This window comes from Agelaius tricolor, unplaced genomic scaffold, assembly GCF_023055355.1.
Source record: "Agelaius tricolor isolate 1412-34295 unplaced genomic scaffold, bAgeTri1.0.p SCAF_50, whole genome shotgun sequence".
Taxonomy (NCBI): Eukaryota; Metazoa; Chordata; class Aves; order Passeriformes; family Icteridae; genus Agelaius; species Agelaius tricolor.
Window position 1 is genome coordinate 2,401,454 of NW_027269310.1, and position 23,217 is coordinate 2,424,670.

Below are 23,217 nucleotides of genomic sequence, written 5' to 3' on the forward strand. Positions count from 1 at the left end.
GCCAGCCCCCAGGCCAAAGCCCGGCTTGGCACAGCCCCCAGCCCCCAGGCCACAAGCCCAGCCCTGGCACAGAGTCCACCCCACCCCACCTGTGGCACGGATCCAGCCCCCTTGCCCGGCATCCCTCCAGCTTCCTGCACGGGGCAGCTGCCCCTGGAAGGGCCCAGGCACCTGGGGGGCCAAGGGGGGCAGGCAGGGAGCCAAAGGCACCTGGGGACCCTGTGGGGACAGCCCCCAGTCCAACACAATCCATCCTCCAACAGCCCCCAGTGCCAGATCCCCCATCTCCTGCTGCCCCTCCCCTCCCAGAGCTTTCCCTGGGGGACACCCCAGAGCTGAGCTCGGCCCCAAACCCAACATGTGGGAGAACAAGGGGAACAAGGGACATGGGATCAGGTGGCTGATTGGCATCTCAGCCACTGCAGACACTGGGGAGCACTGGGCAATGCTGAGCACCTGCAGACAAGGCTGAGGCCTGGGGAATGCCTCACGAGTGACAATTCCCACATCCACACAACCCAATAGCCCTTTCCCTGCAGATGCCAAACCCCACCAAGCTCCATGCCCACAGCACTGTCCCGAGGGGAATATGCCCTGCCCTGCCCCTCATCCTGTCACACCTGCAGCCACGGAGCCCTCCCAGAGCACCTGGGTCATGGCCCTGGCTCTGGGCCCAGGCCAGCACTGGCCCTGAGCAGGATGTGCCCATCCCAGGGACATGGGGAAGTGGGCACCTGTCCCCAGGCAGCCACTCGGAGCTAATTGGGGTAACAGAGGTGCCCTGTGAGGAGGAGGGTTGTTGGTGCCCTGCCAGCCTCTCTGACAAGCCCTGTTTACCCAGGCCCTGAGGCACCAGGAGCACATTCAGACATCTTGGGCTTCCAGGAAGGAAAATCCACAGTGAAGTGGTTCCTGAGAGCTGTCCATGGCTGGGATTCCTGTTTGACATTCCAGGGCATTAGTGAAGGGTTCTGCAGATCTCTTTCCCCAGGGACAATGTGCATCCATCAGAGAAGTGTTATGGCCCAGCTGGGAAAACATTTCAGGCCACTGCCTTGATTGTTTGCTCTGGAACTCACCCAAGGAGGCGCAGGGCCCAAGGGGGAAGATTTTCCTTGGGGATTTTGCTGCTTTGTTCCCTTGGAGGAGAGACCAGAGTGTCCCATGGGAGATTCTTGACCAGATGGACAAGAGCTGTGATGTCATTGGTTTTCTGAGGTCACCTTGGAGAGAAATTGAGGCAGTGTCTGCAGGACACTTTGTCAATTCTTTTCTTAAAACACATCAGTGGTGCTGAAATGATAACAACTATGAGAAGGACCCACAATAAACTTTTAAGAATGGGGGCCACCCACACAGGAGCATTTCACTGCATGAGAGTTCTGTCCATCATGTCCACAACTTTATTTTCAGTAAGAGTCTTCATTTGCTCTTGCATTTGTTTGATGGTGGCCTGGATCGATGTGCTTTTCCATGACAGGTTAAAACAACAAAGTCCTTTGAAATCTTCACAACCATGGCCATAGGAGAGCAGCAGGAAGCCGATGGCCGCTCTGTTCTGAAGGGTTGTGGGAACTCAGCACATCACTCCGGATGTCCAGAGTTACCAAGAGAACACTTGGGGGGGGCTTGGAAATCCTGGAATGGGTCCAGGAGCGTCTGGTGGCTTGATTTTAATCCTTCTAAGGATGTGACACCTGTGTGAGGACGTGAGAGTCACTTGGGAGTGAGTGGTGCAAGAAAGATATATTTACAGGGTGAAATATAGATTTTAGGGTTTTTGGTACAGGGGGGTTATGGAGACAAGATGGAGGGATCAGGGCGTGTCTTGTCCTTCTTTCTTCTTCTTGTCATCCATTTTCTCTGGTGATGTTGGCACTTGGGGATTGGTTCATGGTAAAGGTGCACTTGCTAATATGGGTGAAAGGTATTGGGAAATAAAGGTAAATATGATATACGTAGTTTTTAGTATAAAAAGACACGACCACCCCGTGGGTGGTCAGAGTGCCCTTGGCTGCCTTGCAGGTCAGACCTCTGTTGGGCAGAAAGAAAATTCTGTAGATAAGAAATAATAAACAATCTGAAGACTGAGAAACTGAAGAGTCCAGACTCGTCCTTTGAAGCGCGGGCCGCCCCCGAACCACCCTGCCCGTGTCCGGGCAGAGACAGACAGCCGAACCGGACAAGGGGTGGCATGTCTGGTGGTTTCCTCGTCCGCTAGAAGGTCTGATAAGGCAGCGGATGTAGCCTTGGTCTGCTTACTAAGCCAGCACTCCAGGTGAGAAAGCTCACCGAGGGCCTTCGCAGCTGCAACCCATGGTAGAAAGATGGAAACAGCGACCCTCTTCATCTTGCCCGAATTATAAATTTGGCCATCACAATTTTGATTGAATTGGGAGTACGATCTTTTCTGGGGCGCCAATTGAGTTTCTTGTTTCCAATTTTTAATTTGGGTAGTGTTTGGGGTGAGGGTAGTAAGCTGGCCAAGGCTGCAGGGGCCCCCTTTGATCTTCAAGGGGATCCCTGCCCACTCCCTGTCACCACAGATGAGAAACACTCCCCTGGGAAGCACTCTGGGAAACGGAGAGGACTTAGATAATGTTTTGGCAGTATAATTGCACCAGTCAACATCATTGTATCTCTTATCATTTGGTGATATATCTTTTCTCACTATCATCTGTGGTTCAGATTTCTCATGCCAATTTTGTTGGGGTGGCTCCTAGAAAAAGTTGACACAAGAAGTCGCTTTGAGGAGCCCGGTAGGTCTCGTTCTTGGAGGTCCTGTGGTGCATGGGGTAAGATCTTCATCCACTCGTCCCAGGTGTCTACCAGGGTGGGCTTCTTACCTGCACAGGCATATTCATTTGGTGACAGGGGGATTCCCACCAGACATGTAGACAGCGGGTCTTTTGCACCTCCCATGGCCATGCAAAAGTTATCCTGCTTGAGAGATTTCCCCAGTGTGACCCATAGGTTTTCTGTTGGTTGTGGCACGACCCATCCAACCGCTGTTTGGATGCACAGGAGCACAGTGACGGTGGCAGCAGCTGTTAAGGTATTTCGGGGTGTCCTGGGAGTGGCCATCTGGTCCTCCAGTGAGTCAGGTATCGACTGTTCGAGCACTGATAGAAACATGAATGGTCAAGTTAGTTGTCACTGTAATTTTCTTCATTTTGTCCCTATGGAAGGGAGGGCGAGGGATTGGCAATTGGGGCAGGTGGAGACAATTGCCTTGGCTTGGTCTCTGGAAATCTTAAATTGACCTACTAAAGCTGGAGCATTCTGAGGGAAGAATGCATGGCTTAGACGAGCCTGTTGAAAGACATGTGGTGCAGCGGGGGAAATGTGGGTGGCACTTGCTGCCATTGCTAACAAGTCTGCTCTCCGCTTGCCCTCAGTGATGTATCTTGGCAGCTCTGTGTGCGACGGGACGTGCAGGATGTGATAAGGTTGCTCTCCGTGGGAGATGAACCAAATTAATTCAGAGAGCAAGCTGTAGAATTTTTTATTTTGGACTTCATTGAGCAGGGCATGCTCTGCCCGCTCTGCTATCCCAATGACATATGCAGAATCTGTGACTGAATTGAAGGGTTGTTGGAATGTTCGAAACACCCTCACAGCTGCAGCAAGTTCTGCAGTCTGGGGGGAACCTTCAACAACACTTGCTTACATACTATAGAAACCTTCTATCAAACCTTAAAAATTCTCTACAAATTCATTTCCAACATTACTGGGTCTGGCACTGCCCAGATCTGGTATTTGCTGCCACCTCCAGCGCCCAGATCTGGAAATTCCCTTGTTCCAGCAGAGCCAAGTCCAGCAATTTTCTGGTAAAGAAAGCCAAAATCTGGCAATTTCCCACTGCTGACACCGGCAATGCCAACATCTGGTGTTTGCTGCCACCGCCCGTACCCCAGTCTGGACATTTATCGGTTCCAACACAGCCCAAGTGCAGCAGTTTTTTGGAAAAAGAAGACAAAACGCAGCAATTTCCTGGTGCCAAGACTGTCACCACCCAGACCTGGTGTTTGATGGCACCGCCCATGCCCAGATCTGAACATTTCCCCGTGCCACCACAGCCCAAGTCCAGCAATTTGCTGGCAAAGAAAGCCATAACCAGGCAAATACCTGGTGCCTACACTACTCCGATCTCGTGTGTGCTGACACCGCCAGTGCCCAGATCCGGAATTTTTCAGATGCCTGCACAGCACAATTCCAGCAGTTTGCTGGCACAGAAAGGTCACATTTGGCAATTTTCCAGTGCCAGCACATTCCCCGCCAAGATCTGGTGTGCGCTGGCACTGCCAGTGCCCACATCTGGCAATTTCCCAGTGCTGGCACAACCGAAATGCAGCCATTTTCTGGCAAAGAAAGCCAAACCCGGTAGCTTCCTGGTGCTGCCACCAGCACCACTGTCTCTGTCTCTCTGGGAGCCTCTCAGGAACCCTGGGCCAGTCCCGAGTCGGCAGACACCGGGGGCAGCCCCGACACGGCCGACAGTGGGGAGACACTCTCTGTGCCCCGAGGGTACTGAGGGCACCTGGGCTGGCCGCCTTTGCAGCACAAGAGACACCAGAGACAGCGGTAGAAGAGAAAGGGCCCACTCTTAGCAGGGGTTAATCCAAGGTTTTATTCCAGGTGTCCCAAAGGAGCCCCTACACCTCAGGGGCCTCCTGCCGAGAGCCCGGGAGATGTGCCAAGGTTACATTTAAAGGGAGGTGGAAACCCAAAGTAGAGCACATTTGACTAACCAAGAAGTGACCCTAAGGGATGGGTCCTGGGGGATGGACATTTAGGACAGCGTATGGGGCAAGGCTTGGGGGGCTGACCCCTGGCCTCTGGCTCATCACTCGACATCCTGGACCGAAGCTTCTAGAGGGAGGGGATGGGATGCTGAGTGATTGACAGAGAGCCAGGGTGGGGATTTGGGGATGATCTCAGCAAGGGCAAAGGATTACACAGGGAAAGGGAGGGGGGTACCATCTGGGATGAACCATTTGGGAAAAATACGGGGATTCAAAACCTAAACAATCACAAAGTATTACAATGTATGAAAACACACTACAACACACCACCCAGATCTGGTGCCTGCTGCGCAAGTGCCCAGATCAGGAAATTTCCCAGTGCTGGCACAGTCCAAGTCCAGCAATTTGCTGGCACAGAAAACCAAAATCCGGCAATTTCCTGATGCCAATACAGGCGCCCAGACCTGGTGTTTGCTGCCACTGCCAGTGCTCACATCTGGATATTTCCCCGTTCTGGCAGAGCCAAGTCCAGCAGTTTTCTGGCAAAGAAAGCCAAAATCTGGCAATTCCCTGCTACCGTCATTGGCAATGCCAAGATCCGGTGTTTGCTGGCACCACCAGTGCCCAGATGCGGGAATTTCCCGGTGCCGGCACAGCCCGAGTCGAGGAATTTTCTGGTAAAGAAACCCAAAACCTTGCAAATATCTGGTGCAGGCCCCACCCAGATCTGGTGTTTGCTGGCACTGCCAGGGCTCAGATCCAGCAGTTTCCCAGTGGCAGCACAGCCCAAGCCCAGCAGTTTGCTGGCACAGAAAGACAAAACTCGGCAATTTTCTGGTGATAGCACCAGCAGCCCCCAGATCTGCGGTGAGCTGGCACCACCAGTGCCCAGATCTGGCAATTTCCCTGTGCCAGCACAACCCAAATGCAGCAATTGTCTGGCAAAGAAAACCAAAACCAGGCTCCACCCAGATCTGGTGTGTTGGGGTTGGTTTAAAAGAAGAAGGAGACCTTGGCTTAAGGCCGTGGGAAAACCCTCTTTAGTTGGGGTCAGCAGGAGCTCCCGCCCATAATCCTCTTGTTCAATTATGCAGATTGTTACTAGAAAGTTCTGAGTTGTCTTTGCTACCATTGGTTACATTTTACTGCAAAACTTGTAATATTCATAATCCTTCCTTCCTCTTGGATCCTTCCCTCAGATCCCACCTTAACCCCTCCCCATATATAAATGTATAAATATCCCTGCTAGACCCTAGACCCAGGCTTTTTTCTGCATTGCTCTGTGTACTGTGCACGCCGTCCTGTTTGTTGTGTTTGCCTTCATTAAAGTTCTGTTTCCAGACAAGCAGATGAAAGCAGTCTCTGTCTGTAAAGTGGCCAGAGCTGGTTCTCAGGGAAACCACTGGCCAATGGTCCGGACGAGGACCAGAAGGTTTCACTGGTGTTTGCTGGCACCGCCAGTGCCCAGAGCTGGAAATTTCCCGGTGCCTTCACAGCCCAGGTCCAGCAATTTGGTTTTAGCTAGCTTAGGCAGAGAAGTTCCTGGGACTGGGACTTTCCTTTTTCTTGGAACTGTTTAAACCTGCTCTGGACTGAAAACCCAGAAAAACACCTGCAGCTCACACCTGTGGCCCACTGAGGTCTGGGACGCTGCATTCCAGCACCAGAGGGACTTAGAAGAGACCGAGTGAGCCAACTACAACCCACAAAAAGGAGTCTCTGAATTTGCCATCTCTTCAGCACTGTCAGAGGTTTAATTTAATATTATTAATTTTTCATGCTTGCGAATACTTTACTTCTAAATAACCTGGTTTCTCCACTTTTCTCCAGGGAAGTTTTTTCCGGAACTAGTAGGGGGAGGAGCCGCTTGAAGTTGCTTTCTAGACGGACCCCTTTTGGAGGTTTCCTCCCAAAATTTGCCCTAAAGCAGCACAAACAGTCACAATGGAAACTTCACCAGTGGCACAACACCCCAGCCCACCAGGAAAAGAAAGGACATGTAAAGTTCTCCAAACTGTTGTCCTGCTTTGCTGCAAAAGTCCTGCTGCAGACACTGTGCAGTGTGGAAAGCCAAGAGAAGCTGCAGCTGGTGGCAAATCTTGGGACAGAAGCTTGACCTTGTTCTCCAGGAGAGATTCTTGGCAAGAGCAAACAGGAGAAGATTCCTGGAAAACAGCAACAGCTTTCCAGAAGTGAAATGAAAATTAAAGAAACAATCCAAGATGTTTTCCTCTTTTTATTTCTATGCTCCCCTTTTCCATGTTGCACTACTTCTCCATCCCAGTAATTCCAGATGCACTGCACCTCTAAGATCGGTGGCTTAGTGATTTTTAGACACTCTAAAATACCATGAGCCACACTGAGTTTTCCTTCCCCTGTTTTTACTGGAAGGCAACACTGGAGATGTACGTGCAGTGCTGGGCTCAGGTAGGAATCCTAGCCCAAGGGAAGGTGTCCCGCCAGTGTTTGCCCCTCAGCCAGGCCAATGCAGAGCAGCAAGCAAGGGGATTGCTGTGCCAGTGTGCAGGAGTCAGGGCTCTGCACCTGGGCTCAAGGCTGCAAAGTTCCCGTGTGTGGACAGACTCAGGGGCTGTGCCCGGGGCGCGCGGGGCTCGAACGTGGGGCTCGTGGGGCGAGCGGGGAACGGACACGGGGACGAACGGCCCCGGTGCTTCAGTTGCAGCGGCGGCAGCGGCGGCAGCAGCACCGGCGGCAGCAGCAGCGGCGGCAACAGCGACAGAAGAAGCAAAAGCAGATAATCTATAACGATCTTTCTCCTTCTCTCTTTCTTTCTCTGTCTCTCTTTCTTGGTCTTTCTCTCTTTCTTTCTCTGAGTCTCCCTTTCCCGCCGTCGGGCACCCTTCTCCCGGGGTCCCTTGCCCGGCGTCCCTCTCCTCTCCCCGCCTCCCTCTCGTGTCCCCGCCTCCCTCTCCCCCTGCCGGGCCGGCCCATGCCCCCGGCCCGCCCCCGGCCCCGGGCGGGGCTGCCCCGTGCCCGGCCCCGCCCGTCCCGCCGCGGTCTCGCCTCCGCCCGGCTCTGGCCCTACTGGCGGTGGCGCTGCTGGGCGGGCATCAGTGCCGTGTGCGGGGGCGGCATTGCCGCCCTTCGCCTCCGCCTGGCCCGAGCCCGGCCCCGGCCCCGAGGCAGGCTCCAGCCCCGAGCCCGGCCCCGGCCCCGGCCCCGGCCGCGGCTCCGGCTCCTGCCGGGGCCCGCGGAGGACACAGGCGGCGCGGCCGCTGCCGCCGCCTCCGCTGCGGCTTCCCCGGCCCGAGCTCCGCCGCTCGGCAGCGCGGCCGCCGGCCCCGAGCCTCCCGTGCCGCGTTGCGAGGAGCGAAGGCCTGGGCATGGCCGGCCCGGGGCGGCTGAGGGGCGCTCGGGGGCCGTTGCTGGCCCCGGGCCGAGCGCTGACAGCCGCGTCCCGCCCGCAGGGACGGCGCACGAGGCCCTGCAGGAGCGCTACCGCCTGGGTTCGCTGCTGGGGCGCGGAGGATTCGGCAGCGTCTTCGCGGCCACGCGGCTCTCGGACAGCGCCCCGGTGAGCGGCGGGGCCGGCGGCGGGCGCAGGAGGAGGGGGCGGAGGAGGACGAGGAGGAGGAGGAGGATGGGGCTGGGCAGGGCGGGCGGCGAGCTGAGCCCGCTGCTGTCCTTGGCTTGCAGGTGGCCATCAAGAGGGTGCCACGGAACCGCGTCCGGCACTGGGGCGAGCTGGTGAGTGAGCGGGGCCAGCGGCAGCAGCCGGGGCTGCCAGGCGGGGATGAGCCGAGGCCCGGCACGGTGGAAGCCGCCAGGACGCCTCGAGGGGGAGCGGGCGTGGGCGCAGCGCAGGGCGCAGAGCATCCCGGGCTGGCTCAGGGCTTCCCCAGGCCTGGCACGGCATCGGCCCCACTGAGGGCATCGTGCTCCTCCCGCAGCCCGACGGCAGCAGGGCCCCGCTGGAGATCGTGCTGCAGGCCAAGGTGTCCACTGGCTTCCCCGGCGTGGTCGAGCTGCTGGAGTGGCTCGAGCTGCCCAACCACATCGTGATGGTGATGGAGCGGCCAGAGCGGTGTCTGGACCTGCATCGTGTCATTGAGGCACGGCGGTTCCTGCCCGAGGAGGTGGCGCGGGAGCTGTTCCGCCAGGTGCTGGAGGCCGTGCGGCACTGCACCAGCTGCGGGGTCCTGCACAGGGACATCAAGCCAGGGAACATCGTGCTTGACCTGGCCACCGGGCAGGCCAAACTGATTGACTTTGGCTGTGGCACCTACCTGCAAGAGACCGCCTACACCCACTTTGCAGGTGAGCCCACGTAAGGGTGTACTCCTGGTCCCGGGATCTCATGGCTCAACATCTCCCAGCCCAAGCTGGCTGTGGCAGCGGGGATTCTCCCTTTTGCTGCCAGTCAGGGGACTGAGTCTTCAGCTGAGTTGCTTTAGAGCGGGGCTGGGTGGGGAGCCATCTTCCAGCCCTGCTGGCAGCCTTTGCCAGCCACTCTGCCCAGGACTGGGGCTGGGCTGGGGCAGCCAGCCCGACCAAAACCCCCGTGGGTGGGGGTAGCAGAGAGGGGGGCAGAACCTGTGCCCCAGCCAGTTTGGTGTGCAGGCGAGAGGAAGGGCTTGCACTGCTCAACTCGCCCTGTTTGCCTTGGCTTCCTAATATTTTTGGGGCAATGCAGGCAGGGAGGATAAGGGCATGTTTTCCCCAGCACAGAGAGGGTTTTTCCTTTGCTTGTCATGGTCAGGCTTAGCCAGGGCTTCCTCTGCCCTCTTCTGACACCAGTGGCTTCTTTTCCAAGCCTAAGTTTGTGCACAAGTCCCAGGTGCTGGCGAGAGGGCAGTGGTCACCCTGTGTGCCACTGATGCAGCCCCCGCAGGCCCAGGGATGCTGGGGCCAGGCTCTGGGAGCAGCAGCATCCCCCTGCTGAACTCCATCTGTATTCCATAGGAACACCGTCCTACAGCCCCCCGGAATGGAACGACTTTGGCTGGTACCATGGCGAGGCAGCAACGATCTGGTCCCTGGGCATCCTGCTGCACCAGATGGTCTGCGGGGAGCACCCTTTCAGGAGGGGCCGGAACCTCAGCTGGGGCCAGCTCCCACTGCCACAAGGGCTCTCTCAAGGTGGATCCTCTTCTCTGGGCACGGGGGGAATCCCAGTGCTGGGAGCCAGCAGCGGGCTCGTGAGCATCCCGCTCTGGCAGCTGCTGAGGAGGTGGCACATGTCCTGCTCTCCTCCAAAACAGGGAATGGATGGGAAAGTTTAGGCCCAGCCCTGAGCACATCCAGAATGGCCTGGGCATGGCAATAGTGGGGCAAAGCAGACAGGAGCCTTCTCTGGCTGACCGGCACTTTCTGCTTTCTCTGCCCAGAGTGCAAAGATCTGATCAGGTGGTGTTTATCCGTGAACTCCTTGGAAAGACCCACATTAGAAGACCTGTTCTGTGATCCTTGGGTGCAGGATATTCCTCGGCCCTAGAAGAAGGGAGAGAGCCACAGGCACACTTTGATGCAGGGCCCTGGTAAGTTGCAGCTCCACACATGCCTTGGCAATCAGAAGCAAAGGAACCCAGACCTTTTTGTGCTGCCTGTGTCACAGCAGGGGGGTCATGGGATGGGCACACGCAGCCCTTGTGCTGCAGCTGAGCTGCTCTGCCCAGCACTGGTGGCCGCCATCCAAGCTGGTTTTGCTTGTGCTGGTTCCCTGACAGCTGGGGCCCTGGGCAGAGCCCTGAGAGCCTGGTGTCCCCCCAGGGAAGGAGAAGGAGCCCCTGGAGAAGCTGTACCGGGTGGGGATGCTGCTGCTGCTGCTGCTGCTGCTGCTGCTGCTGCTGCTGCTGCTGCTGCTGCTGCTGCTGCTGCTGCTGCTGGAGACAGCCAGGATGACATCAAGGATGAGAAGCTCTTCCTCAGCCTGGCCACTGGAGGCTGAAGGTGATGGACTTTGATTCTGGCACCTTCTTCAAAGCTAGACTCCACAGGGAATTTGCAGGTGAGTCCCCACGTGGGGAAATGCTGCCAGATTTGGGCATGGCCCAGCCTGGCTGGGAAGCAAAGGTTCCCCCTGTGCTGGGGCAGATGCAACTCATCCTTCAGTCGCTGCCCAGCTGCTTTTGGCAGGGCTGGGGCATGGGCTGGGCTGGGTACAAATGGGAGTGGGCTCCTGGCCCTGCCAACAGCCCCCAGCAGCCACCGTGGCCTGGGCTGGGGCTGGGGCTGGGGCAGCCAGCCCGACACAAGCAAAGCCCCATGCTGGGAGCAGAGGTGGGACTCCAGAAGCTGTGCAGGGGCTGCTTTGCTCTGCAGGCAAGGAAGGGCTGGGCTGCTGCACTGCCCTTGTTTGCTTTGGGATGACCGTGATTTTGGGGGGCAGTGCAGGGGGGAAGGGAGAAAGTGTGGGCTTCCCTCAGCCATGGCTGGGTTTTTCCCTAACATGTGGGAGTTGGGCCTTCCTCAAGGCCCTGCCAGAGATAAGAGTTTTTCCCGTTTTTCTTGTTTTCCCTTTTTGTCTCTAATCTCTTTTCAAGAATGTGTTGTTTGTTTTTCCAGAGGAAGCGTTCCAGGTGGTCCAGTGTGGATGGGGAAGTGCTTGGGAGCAGCTGTGGCGTGGATGGGCGGTGGCCTTGGAGAAGGCTGAGGCCGTGGTTTGGGAGCAGCTTTTCTTGCAGCCGTGGCTGGCGTGAGGTGGGTCCCTGTGTGCTTGGCAGGGTGGGATCAGAGCTTTTGGGAGATGGCAGCGAGCACAGGAGCATCCTGCTCTGGGCAGCTGCTGAGGGCTGGATGTGCCGTGGCTGGCTGCAGGCTGGGCACATGTCCTGCCCTCCTGCTCTGCTGCCAAAGGCAGCAGGGATGGGCAGCTCTGGGCACAGCTCTGGGCACAGCCAGCATGGCCTGGGCACAGCAGGCCTTGGCACAAGGGCACAGGAGCCCTCAGCTGAGGGGCACTTTCAGCTTTCTCTCCTTGCAGCCGGGCTCTGCGGCTGCTGAGGCTGCTCTGGGCTCTGCCAGGGCTCTGCTGGGCTCAGCCCTGGGCCCAGCTGGGCTGGCTCTGCCCTCCCATTGCTCTGACAGCTTTGCATCAGACGAGCCCCTTGCGAGCACAGCGCCTGAGCTTTCTGCTTTGGCAGCTGAGTGAGACTCTGCTGCAGGCCCAGAGATTGCAGCTGGGGACACACATCCAATTGGCAAGAACCCAAACCCTCCACAGTCCCAGCTGAATGCCTGGATCTGCACAGGGTGTTTGTCTGTCCCATTCTTCCTTCTTGATTGCCTGGAATTGTGCAATTGCACTTTCTTCCTCCTCTAGAAGTGCCTGAGTGGGCCAAAGCTGGCGAGTGGGCTGTGTTCCTGAGGCAGTGCAGTCTGGAGCTGATGGATGGAGAATTGCCCTTCTGCACTGCCAAACCAGAGCAAAAAGCCCTAAGTGGCACTTTGTGTCTCTAAGAAATCCCTGACAGTTTCAAAGGGAATGTGCAGCTCCTTGCCAGGCTGAGAAGGAAGGGCATCTTCTATAAGGATTTGGGCTTTGACAGAGTTTCCATTCCCAGTCCTGCTTTGAGCTGGCAGGGCACAAAGCAATTTCCTCTTGCTTTGAGCACAATTTCAAATGGCAATGTTGGAAACAAAGCCCAGAATCTTTACAAAGGCTGCTGAGGTCAGTAAGATCCACGCCATCAGCACATTTACAATGTAAATAACTGAGTTCCCCTTTAAAAAAGATCATTTACCTCTTAATGCAAAGTTTCAGAAGTTTTTCACTAACACTTGGGTTTTGTTTTCATCTTTCACATTTTATACAGTTTTTCTTCTTTTTCCTTTTTTTCCTTTATATAGAAAACATGTCCTACAGAAGGAATGTCCTTTGCTCCTGGTTCCTGTGTGGAGCAGCTCCCTTGCTGCTGGCTGAGCTGCTCAGGCAGAGCCCAGCAGCTCCTGGCCCTGCAGGGCTGAGGCTTTTCCCCGTTGCTGGGCACAGACTGATGGAGCAGCACTGCTGAACACGGGCACACACAGAGGGCCCAGCAGCAGCTGCCTTTGGCCACCTGAGGCTCCAAGGCCCAACCTCTGAGCAGCCAGGGCTGGAAGAGACTGGCAGCATCTGATCCCTGACTCTGGGCCAGGGCTGCACAAATGACCCCACAGCAGCAGCAGCAGCAGCAGCAGCAGCAGCAGCAGCAGCAGATGGAGCTGACTTTCAGCACAGCCCCTGCCCCTGTTCCCTCCCGTGTGCAGCGGTGTCAGAGCAGCCTGAGGCACCTGGGAGCCCCCAGTGCCAGCAGGGACTTGAGATGGCAGCCCTGGGCTCCTGGAGGCTGTGCAAGGAATGCAGCTGGGCACTCCCTGTCCATGGGGAGCTTGCAGATGGAAAAGGCTGCTGTGCCCAGGCAGCTCCAAGGGCACAGAAAGGAGGCTCTGGAGCACTGGAGCTGTGCCAGTGCCACAGTCCTGGGCAGCAGCCAGCCAGCCCTGGGGGAACAGAGGGCACAGCAAGAGGGACAGAAGCAGGCAAGGGCAGAGACTGGGAAGAGCCAGGCCCGCGAGCAGGAACAGCTGCTCCATTGCACTCTTGGAGAAAGCTCTTGGCTGCTTCAAAGCGCTGAAAGGCGTGAAGGGCAGAGAGGAGGCCACAGCAAACAATGCTCCTGTTTGCACAGCCTCCCCTCTGCGTGTCCCAGAAGGAATTGGATGGACTGGATTCGTCTCTCCGAGTGCTCTCGTTCAGCATGAGCAGCTCAGCACCAGGAGCTGAAGGAGCTGAAGCCTCAGGCCACAGGAGCTGGGCAAGAGGGAACTTCTGGAGCAAAGTAATGCTGCTGAAATAGCCCCAGCTGAATGCAGCGGATCTCATCATGGAATCACAGAATCCTTTCTGTTGGAAAAGCCCTCTGAGCTCACCCAGTGCAGCCGCTCAGCCAGCAGTGCCAAGCCCAGCACTAAAGCCCGTCCCTGAAGTGCCAAGGCCTGGACAGCAGCCCTGAGTGAGGCCTGGACAGCAGGCCCTGAGCCCAAGGTGGCCTCTGGAGGAACCTTCCAAGCAAAGGTTATCTTTGTATCTGCTCCCTGCTGAGATATGCATGGTCATTAGCACTGTGATAGATGTAGCCACTCCTTAGTGAAACATGGATGGCCCTTTGTGTATTTAGAAGCCAGAGAAGGCCATGAAATCTGACATCTGGCCTTGTGTGGGGCTGAAGGATCAAAGTCAGCTGCCTTGGCTCCTCCTTGAGGCCTGGCCAGGCTTTGGGAGGGAGCCAAGAGGAGGATGAAAGCAGATGTTGGCACACTAGCAGTGCTGTCAGTTTGTTCATGCAGCACTGTCAGAGCTGGGCCCTCTCCCAGCGGGCTTGGAGCCTCAGCTGGGGCTGGAGGCACCTGCAGGAATTGCCAGTGCCCAGGAGTGGCTCTGCAGCCCTTGGCTGTGACAGCTTCCCCAGCTGCTGTGTGCATCTGGGGGATGGCAAAGGCTGAGGGGAAATGCTGCTGCATCTTTCTTAACCACTGCAGGCAATCTTTGGTGGGGATGATTGGGTGCATTGCTGAGCTGCTCCTTTTGTGATTCTTTGCTGCTCTGAACTGCAGGAAATGACACTGATTCCTTCCGTTGGAGTCTGTGTCTTTGGTGCTGACTTTGGCCACTGGTCAAACCAAACTGGCCCAGTCTGGCCAGATCCCAACCAAATGTCACTTGTTCAATGTCAATGTGAGGCATCAGTGCCATCAGAAATTCCCAGATGGGAAGCCCTTCCCTGGAGTTCCCTGGCTCTGCAGTGGGCTGAGGTGGGAGCCCCGTGGGAGCAGTGGGGCAGTGGGGTAAAAGAAGCTGCAGCCCTGGATGTCTTCAAATGCATCCAAAAACTGCACATGGAAAAGGAAAAGGACTTGTGGGTTTGGGCAGACAAAGATGAATTTGTTAAGAGTCCATTGGAAACAGCACCTTCAGAAGGAACAATTATTGTTGGAATGCTCCCACATGGAGCAAGAGAAGAAGGTTTTAATCTTGAGCTCAGCTGCATTTGTGCCAGTGAAATATCAATATGATAAATAATTATATGTATTTTTTGTATAATAAGACCTTAATATACTTATATATAGTTGTGTATTTATATATATATTATATATATATGTCTGTATCTATCTGTCTATATGTATATCAATATGTATATCTACATATGAAATAATAGTAATGTGAAATAGTGTTGACAATACTAATTTGGTAGCTTTGGCTGCTCAGGGATGTAACTCTAAATACCCTACAGAACAGGATTGGCCAGGACCCTACTGTCAGTGGTCAACTTTGTGAGATTGTAGACAATGTAAAAAGGAGGAAGGGATGAAATTGGCTATTTTCCCAGGGTTTGGTGATACTGTGATGCAGAGTGCTTTGTCTGTTGCTGTGAAAAATACAGGGATGAAGCCTGCAGGGTTTTTCATGTCCCAGACTATGCACAAGCTGCAGGATTGGTTGAACGGGTGAAGGGGTTGTTAAAAGAGCAGTTGAAAAAATGAGGAGATGGGAACCTTTGCCCATGGAGAACCCATCTCCCTGATGCGCTCCATGCCCTGAACAATGGCCCACGGGGGAAATGGAAACCCCCTGGCTGTGCACGGCTGCCCCCAATTTGCAAATCCAACCATGGGCAGTGAGACTTGGACTGCCTGGGAAATTGTTCTGGCTGTGATGGCCCCTGGCAGGGCCAGCCCAGAGGCTGCAGGGCTGGGCCTTCATGCATTGGAATTAATGAGGATGAATTCAAAGCAAATGAGAGCCATCAATACTGAAACAGGAATTCAGATTCCTCCAGGACACTTTGCTTTGGTAACTGCTCCCTTGGAGCTTGGCCTTGCAAAGTGTTCATGTCATGGCAGGAGGAATTGATGCAGAATATGCAGGAGAAATGACAGTAATTCTGTGAAACAATAGTGACCAGGATTGGATTATTCAACCCCATGACAGGGTAGCAGAATTATTGATATTGCAATTTTAGGAACGATTGTGAAAAAAGGAGCTCCAGCTCCAATCACCACCGTTTGTGGAGATAAAGGGTTTGGATGCAGCAGTCCTAATAATGGAGCCAGAGTGTGGGTCTGGAGGCCAAATGGCCCTCCCGAGGCAGCTGAAGGAGCAGCTCCTGGGAAAGACAACTCTGAGTCCTGAAAGCTGGGCAGGAACAATGGGAATGTGTCCCTGCAGCCAAGGATTGTGTGTGAGAACAAGTAGATCTGACAGGATATTGTTTTACACATGCTGCCAGACCAAATCTCCCTGTTTGCCCCAAGGGCCCCTTTGGCAAATGCTCTGATCCACGGGGCTCCATGGGAAGGCTGCTGTGACACTGAGGGACTTGCACAGGAATTGCATCCAGGAGCCTGGGTGCCCCTCAGGGACTGGGACCCGGCCCCTTCCAGCCAGAGGGGAAAGGGCCCCCCAAGCCTTGTTAGCCCCAGACAACATGGTAAAGCTGAACAGCAAAGGGCCTGGGGGCATTATTCTGGAATTATAAAGGCACCAGCTCCATGGACAACAGAATTCTTGTTCCTAACTCCAAGGAGATTGAGAAAAAAGAATGAAGAACGGTGTCACTGAAGTACTACTGATGTCTGTAAGGTGTACCTTGATAGTCAGCCAGAATCTTTGTCTGCCACAAACACCTCTAGTGTTTGACCAAGGGGTTAATCATCAAAATGTAATGATGAGTTCTGATGGATTGCTGAGCTTCTTTTGTAATTCTTTGCTAATGATGATGTGCTTTGCTGAGCTTATCCTTTTGTAATTCTTTGCAGCTGTGCATGATATAAATGCCACAATTCCTTCAGTTGGTGTCTGTGTCTTTGGTAGTGACCCTGCCCACTGGTGAAACAGGGCCCCCTCTTGCCTAAGTGTTAGCTGGGAAGGCAAAAAGCCTCCCTCCAAAATTGCCCCCTTGCTCCTTGTTCCCCCCCTTCATAGCCTGAGCATGATGTGCTCTGGTCTGGGCTGTGCCCGGGGTCAGCTGGGGTCACCTGTCCTGGCTGTGTCCCCTGCCAAGCTCCCCCGCAGCCCCAGCCCCTCCCCAGCGTGGCTGGACGAGGGGCAGGACAGGCCTTGGCTGTGCTGCAGCTCAGCAAGAACAAAACCATCTCTGCGTGCTCAGCGCTGTGCTCAGCACCCGGCCCAGCAGTGTCTCAGTGCCAGGGGCTGTGCCCTCAGTGCCTGCCAGGGCTTTCCATGGCAACTGCCAGGCCAGGTGCCCCAGGTGTCCCCCCCAGTGCCGGTTGCCATGGAAACAGTGCCCAGCCCTGCCCCTTTCTGTCTGGCTGACCTGGCCTTTGGCCCTGGCAGTGCCCTTGGCTGCTGGTTCCTGGTGCCCGAGCGGCCAGCGCGGCACAGGGCAGGTGGCCATGGCACAGCCCCCAGCAAGGGATCCCCTCTGGCTCTGGGCACTGACACCAGCCCTGAGCAAGGGGCCCAGGGCAGCTTTCCATGCCCACCAACCATCACAATGCTTTTGCCCAGAAAAAGGTACTTGGACATCCGTAACTCTTTGTTCTTATTGTCTCGGATTCTCCTAAATCCTAATTGTCCTAAGTTTTATTACTTTAATTATATTACTGTTTTATAAAACAATTTAATTGTTTTATAGCAATTTTTTAAAAGTTTAAAAACAAGTGATTGGCGTTTTTCACACAGTGCCCAACACACAACATCCCATGTACTGATGTTTCTGGGGGAGCCATTTACAACACCAGGGGCTCACAGGATGTGAAAAACGCCAATCACTTGTTTTTTAAATTTTTAAAAGTTTCATAGTAATAAAATGGTTAGAAAAAGAGCAATATAATTCGAGTAATAATAACTTGGCAAATTTGGATTAGTACAATATGAGACAATACAAACAAAGAGTTACGGATATCTGGGTACCTTTTTCTGGGCAAAATAAGCCTGAAAAAAGACAAACTTTAAGAGAGGATTAACCCTTAAAGACAATAACCTGTTGCATATTCATACACCTCATACATGATGCATAAATTCCATTCAAACCAAGGAGTCTGTTCAGTGTCGACTTCTTCCTCTGAATCCTGACGGCGTCTTCAGGGCTGAGCAGGCAGGAAGAAGTTCGTTTCCTCTGATAGGAAAGCAATAAATTCTCTTTCTCTGAAAGATTTAGGTGTCCTGTGGCTGCTATCTCGCTGCAAGTCCTTTCTTTAAAAAAAAAGTATCTCACATAGCATAGTTTTTATTTTAACATTATGTTATAACCTAAAACTAGATTTAACACAGTACTTAAGAAAATTAATACAGCATAACTTTCTGACATAACACATATAATATTCATTTGAATATTTGCGAAAAGCCAATCATAAAATACGCATTTTTCCCACAGGAGGACTGGGCTCCCCCATTTATTCCTTGTACAGGCGGGACCCCTCTTCCCCTCAGACCTCTCCCGCCTTCCCCGCGACGGCCAAAGTCCCGCTGTGCTGCCCCCGGCCGGCGACCACGGCGACATCGCCAACCCGCCCGGGCCCCCGGGCTGCCCCGAGACCTCTCTGGCGTCCACGGGCGACGAGCAAGCCCCGCCGATGGCCCCGATGGTGCCGATGGCCCCGCCGATGGCCCCGATGGTGCCGATGGCCCCGATGGTGCCGCTGGCCCCGCCGATGGCCCCGCCGATGGCCCCGCCGATGGCCCCGCCGATGGCCCCGCCGATGGCCCCGCCGATGGCCCCGATGGCCCCGATGGTGCCGATGGCCCCGCCGATGGCCCCGATGGTGCCGTTGGCCCCGCCGATGGCCCCGCCGATGGCCCCGCCGATGGCCCCGCCCGATGGCCCCGCCGATGGCCCCGCCCGATGGCCCCGCCGATGGCCCCGCCGATGGCCCCGCGGCCGCCGCTCTGTCCGGCCGGGCCGTGCCCGGGCCGTGCCCCGCGAGCTCCGCTAGGCGGCGCCCCCGCCCCCGCGCTGAGGGGCCGCTGCCGCTTCCCGCCCTTCGCGCCCGCCCTCAGCGGCCGCCGGGAGCTGGGGCCGCTCCGCCCGCCCTTTTATCGGAGCCATGGAGAAGGAAAACCGCTTTAAATTGTTCATGCCGCCGCGCCTGAGCGCTGGGCAGGTGTCTGCGGGCAGATCCCAGGTGAGCGCTCGGCCGCGGGGCCGCTGAGGGCGGCCCCAAACCCCCCCTCCCCGGCCGTCCCCTCGGGCTGTGCTGCTCTGGAGGCCGCGGCTGAGGAGGGGACGGGGGGAAAGCGCTGGGGCCCTTCCCCGGGGACACGGGGACAGTGCTGGGCCCGGGGAGTGCCCGGCAGAGCCCCGGGCTGGAGCACACACACACCTGCCCCTTGCCCCGGCACAGCCCCGGGCTGGAGCACACACACACCTGCCCCTGCGTGGGCCAGGACGGCTCCTGCACTGGACTCGCGTTTCTGTGCGTATGCCTGGAGTGGCAGGCATTCCTCTATCTCCGGCTGGGGTCTGTGTACAAATCACAAACGGGACGGGACTGCTGAGGAACTGCCTTGAGCTGTTTTCTTTTCCAGCATCAGTCTCATTACATGGTGATGACAATGGGAAGATGCCAGCAGCTCACATCCCAGGCAGCAGACCAAGAACTTAATGTTACAACTTACTTTCAAAGGTTTTTGACCAATCACACAAAGCAAAAGCATATTGACAGTAGTTCTATCCAACCACTGTAAGCACAGGTACCTTTGGTTCAAACAATGCTTGCCTTTTTTGAATACAATACCTGCTGCTTGTAAGCCTTAAAACACAATGCACAGAGCTCCATTATTAAGCTTAGAACTTCCTAATATCTCGCTAGATAAACTTCTCTGTAACTTAGGGAGTTATTCTAGACAAGCGTTAATACACAGACCATTGTTCTATTTGTCCTTTTCTACTTTTTAAATAATTTTTCTGCTGACCTATCTCATGGCTACTGCTTGGCTCTAATCACAGTTCTGCTGTCTCTGAGGCTGCCTTTTGCAGCTTTCCCAAACCCCTCTGATTTGATGGATTCCCACAGGCCCCACTCAGATGCTCGCACTGGTGTTGGTGTCTTGGTCTCACCAGATCAGGTGTGCAGTGAAAATGTTCTGTCCCCACACTGAGTTATGGGAATTCAACAAGTTATTTTTTCATGTTGAAGCTCCTTATGAAATATGTTGAGATTCAAATGGGACATTCTGACAGCAGATGAGTTAGCTGTTTACAGGATGAACCTCTGTGACTTAAAAACCTTGTAAAAGGGTATTTTCATGCTGAAACATAATCAGATATAGTTTAGAAGTGCCCTTGGAAACAAAGCAAGAAAGAAACTACAGTCAACTACTGGTCTTCAAAAAAGTAATTTGTCTCCTTGGGTCCTTTGCCATGCACCAGGGCCCAGCCAGGCAGGAGCTGCTGAGTTCCCTGCATTGAAAGCTCCCCTTTGGCCACAGTCTATAAATCAAACTGCAGGACACCAACAGTTTGATCAACCACTGGGCAGGAAGAAGTGAGTTCCAAAGCCATTACCAATACCTTGGGCTTTGAAATTTGTAGGCAGCTGTTTTATTAATGACCAATTCTATTTTCACATCATCTGTAGGGATTTTTTATGGATTTTATAATTCTTCTTTACAAATGTACCCATAAGGAACTAATGTTTAAATTTGTGCAGGGTTTGAACAGATGCTCAGATGATGACTTTAAGCTGCCATTTGATGTGTCGAACTGTGGTGAAATCACTGATTCAGGTACGATTGGAATATTTGCCATGCACCTTCTTTAGATTTTTATATCTTGTCAAGGTTTAATTTTCATGAGTAGTCTCACAGTTTCATATCTGTAACTGTTAAATACAGTTTCACTGTTACTTTTTTTAGAAAGACATTGACCAAAATCTCTTCATGTTTCAGATACAATTTCACAGCAAGTGAAACTTTGCTCTGAAGTAGATGAAGAGGTCAGCTAAGTATCAACTCTGCACATCTAATTCCTTGGGGTCTTTTGAATTTGTTCCCAAACAGTGCCTAAAGCATTATTCAGTAGATATTTCAGGGCTAAAGGAAGTAGTTAAAAGGGAATAATGTTTTCTGTCTCCTGTTTAAAGCTGAATCACTTAGAGGAGATATTTGTGATTTAGTGAACATGCCTGGAAACAAATCTTTAAAAATTAAGGTGATTGCAATATTGCTGTTGTTCTTTCTTTGTTTGAACTGCCTGTGAAGTCCATGAGCTTTAATTAGAGTAAGATTTAAACACTTAAGTATCCTTGTGGAACTGTATCTGAATATTCTGTTGAGGGGCAGAAGGGTTGAAATCAGAGTATTCTTTGGAAAACTGAAGTAGATTATCCCCATTGCCTTGTCTGGCTTTGTTTTATCTGTAAAACAATGAATTCAGTGGTTTCCAACCTTGTCTGGCTTTGTTTTATCTGTAAAACAATGAATTCAGTGGTTTCCTCAAGCACTGGATTCTTTTGACAGTGTCTTTACCAGCAGATCTCTGCTTTAGCACAACTCAGTCCAGCTCATTTTTTTTGCAATAGCTTCTGTACTTTGCAGCTACAAAACACTCTTTGCTACCACAAAATAAAACACATTTCTAGCACTCTCCCTGCTGATTTTCATACCCCTGACAACTTTTTAGACTTTTTAATCCTAAGCTATTAAAGCACCATCAGGACTGGAAGAAAACTGTGATGCAGCCAAAACAAGGATGGTGTTTGGGGGTGTTGTAAGTGAACCAAAGGGCCCTTTGGGCTCGTGTGTTGCTCTCCCTGCCTCGACCACTGGCCCAGCACTGCTTGTAGGACACTTTCAAGGTGTTCTAAGGGCACAAGGGTGGTGGTTTTCCTTCCTGCTGCGTGTGTGAGCAGAGAACTGCTGGGACACTTGGATATTTGTAAATCCCTGGGTCCAGATGGGATCCATGCCAGGGTGAGGAGGGAGCTGGCAGATGAGCTTGCCAAGCCTCTCTCCATCATTTATCAAGAGTTGTGGCTCACTGCTGAGGTTGCAGATGATTGGACACTGGCCAGTGTGACACCCATTTACAAAAAAGGTAGGAAGGAGGATGCTGGTAATCACAGGCCAGTTAGCCTGGCCTCAGTGCCAGGTGAGATAATGGAGCAGTTCATACTGAGTGCTATCCCACAGCACTCACAGGATGGCCAGGCTATCAGACCCAGCCAGCGTGGCTCTACGAAGGGTAGGGCATGTCTGACCAACCTGGTCTCCTTCTGTGACCAGGTGACCGCCTGGTGCATGCAGGAAAGGCTGTGGATGTTGTGTATCTGGACTCCAGCAGGGCCTTTGGCACTGTCTCCCCCAGCACACTCCTGGAGAAGCTGCAGCCCATGGCTTGGACAGGAGCACTCTGTGCTGGGCTCAGAACTGGCTGCATGGCCAGGCCAGAGAGTGATGGTGAATGGTGCTGCATGCAGCTGGCAGCCAGGCACCAGTGCTGTCCCTCAGGGCTCTGTACTGGGACCAGTTCTGTTCAATGTTTTTATAGACGACGGGGATGAGGGCATTGAGTCCTTCATTAGTAAATTTGCAGAGGACACTAAGCTGGGAGCTTGTGATGATCTATTGGAAAGAAGGAAGGAAGGAAGGCTCTGCAGAGAGACTTAGATCAGTTGGATGGATGGGCAGAGTGCAGCAGCATGAAGTTCAATAAGTCCAAGTGCTGAGTTCCACATTTTGGCCACAAAAATCCCCCACAACGTTCCAAGCTGGGGACAGTGTGGCTGGACAGTGTTGAGGCAGAAAGGGCCCTGGGGGTGCTGCTGACAGCCGGTTGAATATGAGCCAGCAATGTGCCCTGGTGGCCAAGAAGGCCAATGGCTCCTGGCCTGCATCAGGAATGGTGTGGGCAGCAGGAGCAGGGAGGTCATTCTGCCCCTGTGCTGGGCACTGGTGAGGCTGCACCTTGAGTGCTGGGTCCAGTTCTGGGCCCTCAGTTTAGGAAGGATGTTGAGGTGCTTGAGCACATCCAGAGGAGGGCAGCAAGGCTGCTGAGGGGTTTGGAGCACAAGCCCTGTGAGGAACGTTGGAAGGAGCTGGGCTTGTTTAGCCTGGAGAAGAGGAGGCTTAGGGGTGACCTTATTGCTCTCTCCAACTGCCTGAAGGGAGGTTGTAGCCAGGTGGGGTCGGTCTCTTCCACCGGGCAGCACTGACAGAACCAGAGGACACAGTCTCAGGCTACAGCAGGGGAGGGATAGGTTGGATATTTGGAGGAAATTTTTCACCAAAAGAATAATGAAGCACTGGAATGCTCTCCCCAGGGAGGTGGTAGAATCACCATCTCTGGATGTGTTTATAAAAAGACTGGACATGGCACTTGGTGCTATAGCCCAGGTGTTGGGGCAGAGGTTGGACTCGATGATCTGAGAGGTCTCTTCCAACCTCATTATTCTGTGACTCTGTGATTCTGTGTGTGTTCATGGCAAGATCACAGGTACTCTTGGGCAAAGTCTCTGAAGCTGCTTTTACTTAACTCAGCAGTGTCTGTCAGAAGGAGAGGACAGAAATGGT

General features: G+C 54.0%; 1 protein-coding gene and 1 pseudogene across 1 annotated transcript; one reads left to right on the plus strand and one right to left on the minus strand.

The window, feature by feature from the left end:
- Positions 1–23,217, minus strand: part of LOC139604398 (zinc finger protein 418-like) — a 133,122-nt pseudogene that overhangs the window by 87,236 nt on the left and 22,669 nt on the right.
- LOC139604372 (serine/threonine-protein kinase pim-1-like) lies at positions 7,095–10,200 on the plus strand. The gene is made up of 6 exons (XM_071455543.1): positions 7,095–7,150; positions 7,581–8,280; positions 8,403–8,453; positions 8,657–9,023; positions 9,669–9,845; positions 10,094–10,200. The coding sequence occupies exons 1-6, from the start codon at positions 7,095–7,097 to the stop codon at positions 10,198–10,200; spliced, it is 1,458 nt and encodes a 485-aa protein (XP_071311644.1).

Bases quoted from the DNA above. Each gene is read 5' to 3' on its own strand.
- LOC139604372 (XM_071455543.1), top strand. From the start codon at position 7,095: ATGAGCCACACTGAGTTTTCCTTCCCCTGTTTTTACTGGAAGGCAACA. The intron at 7,151-7,580 runs GTACGTGCAGTG...TCTTTCTCTGAG, and splicing joins TGGAAGGCAACACTGGAGAT to TCTCCCTTTCCCGCCGTCGG. The intron at 9,846-10,093 runs GTGGATCCTCTT...TTCTCTGCCCAG, and splicing joins GCCACAAGGGCTCTCTCAAG to AGTGCAAAGATCTGATCAGG.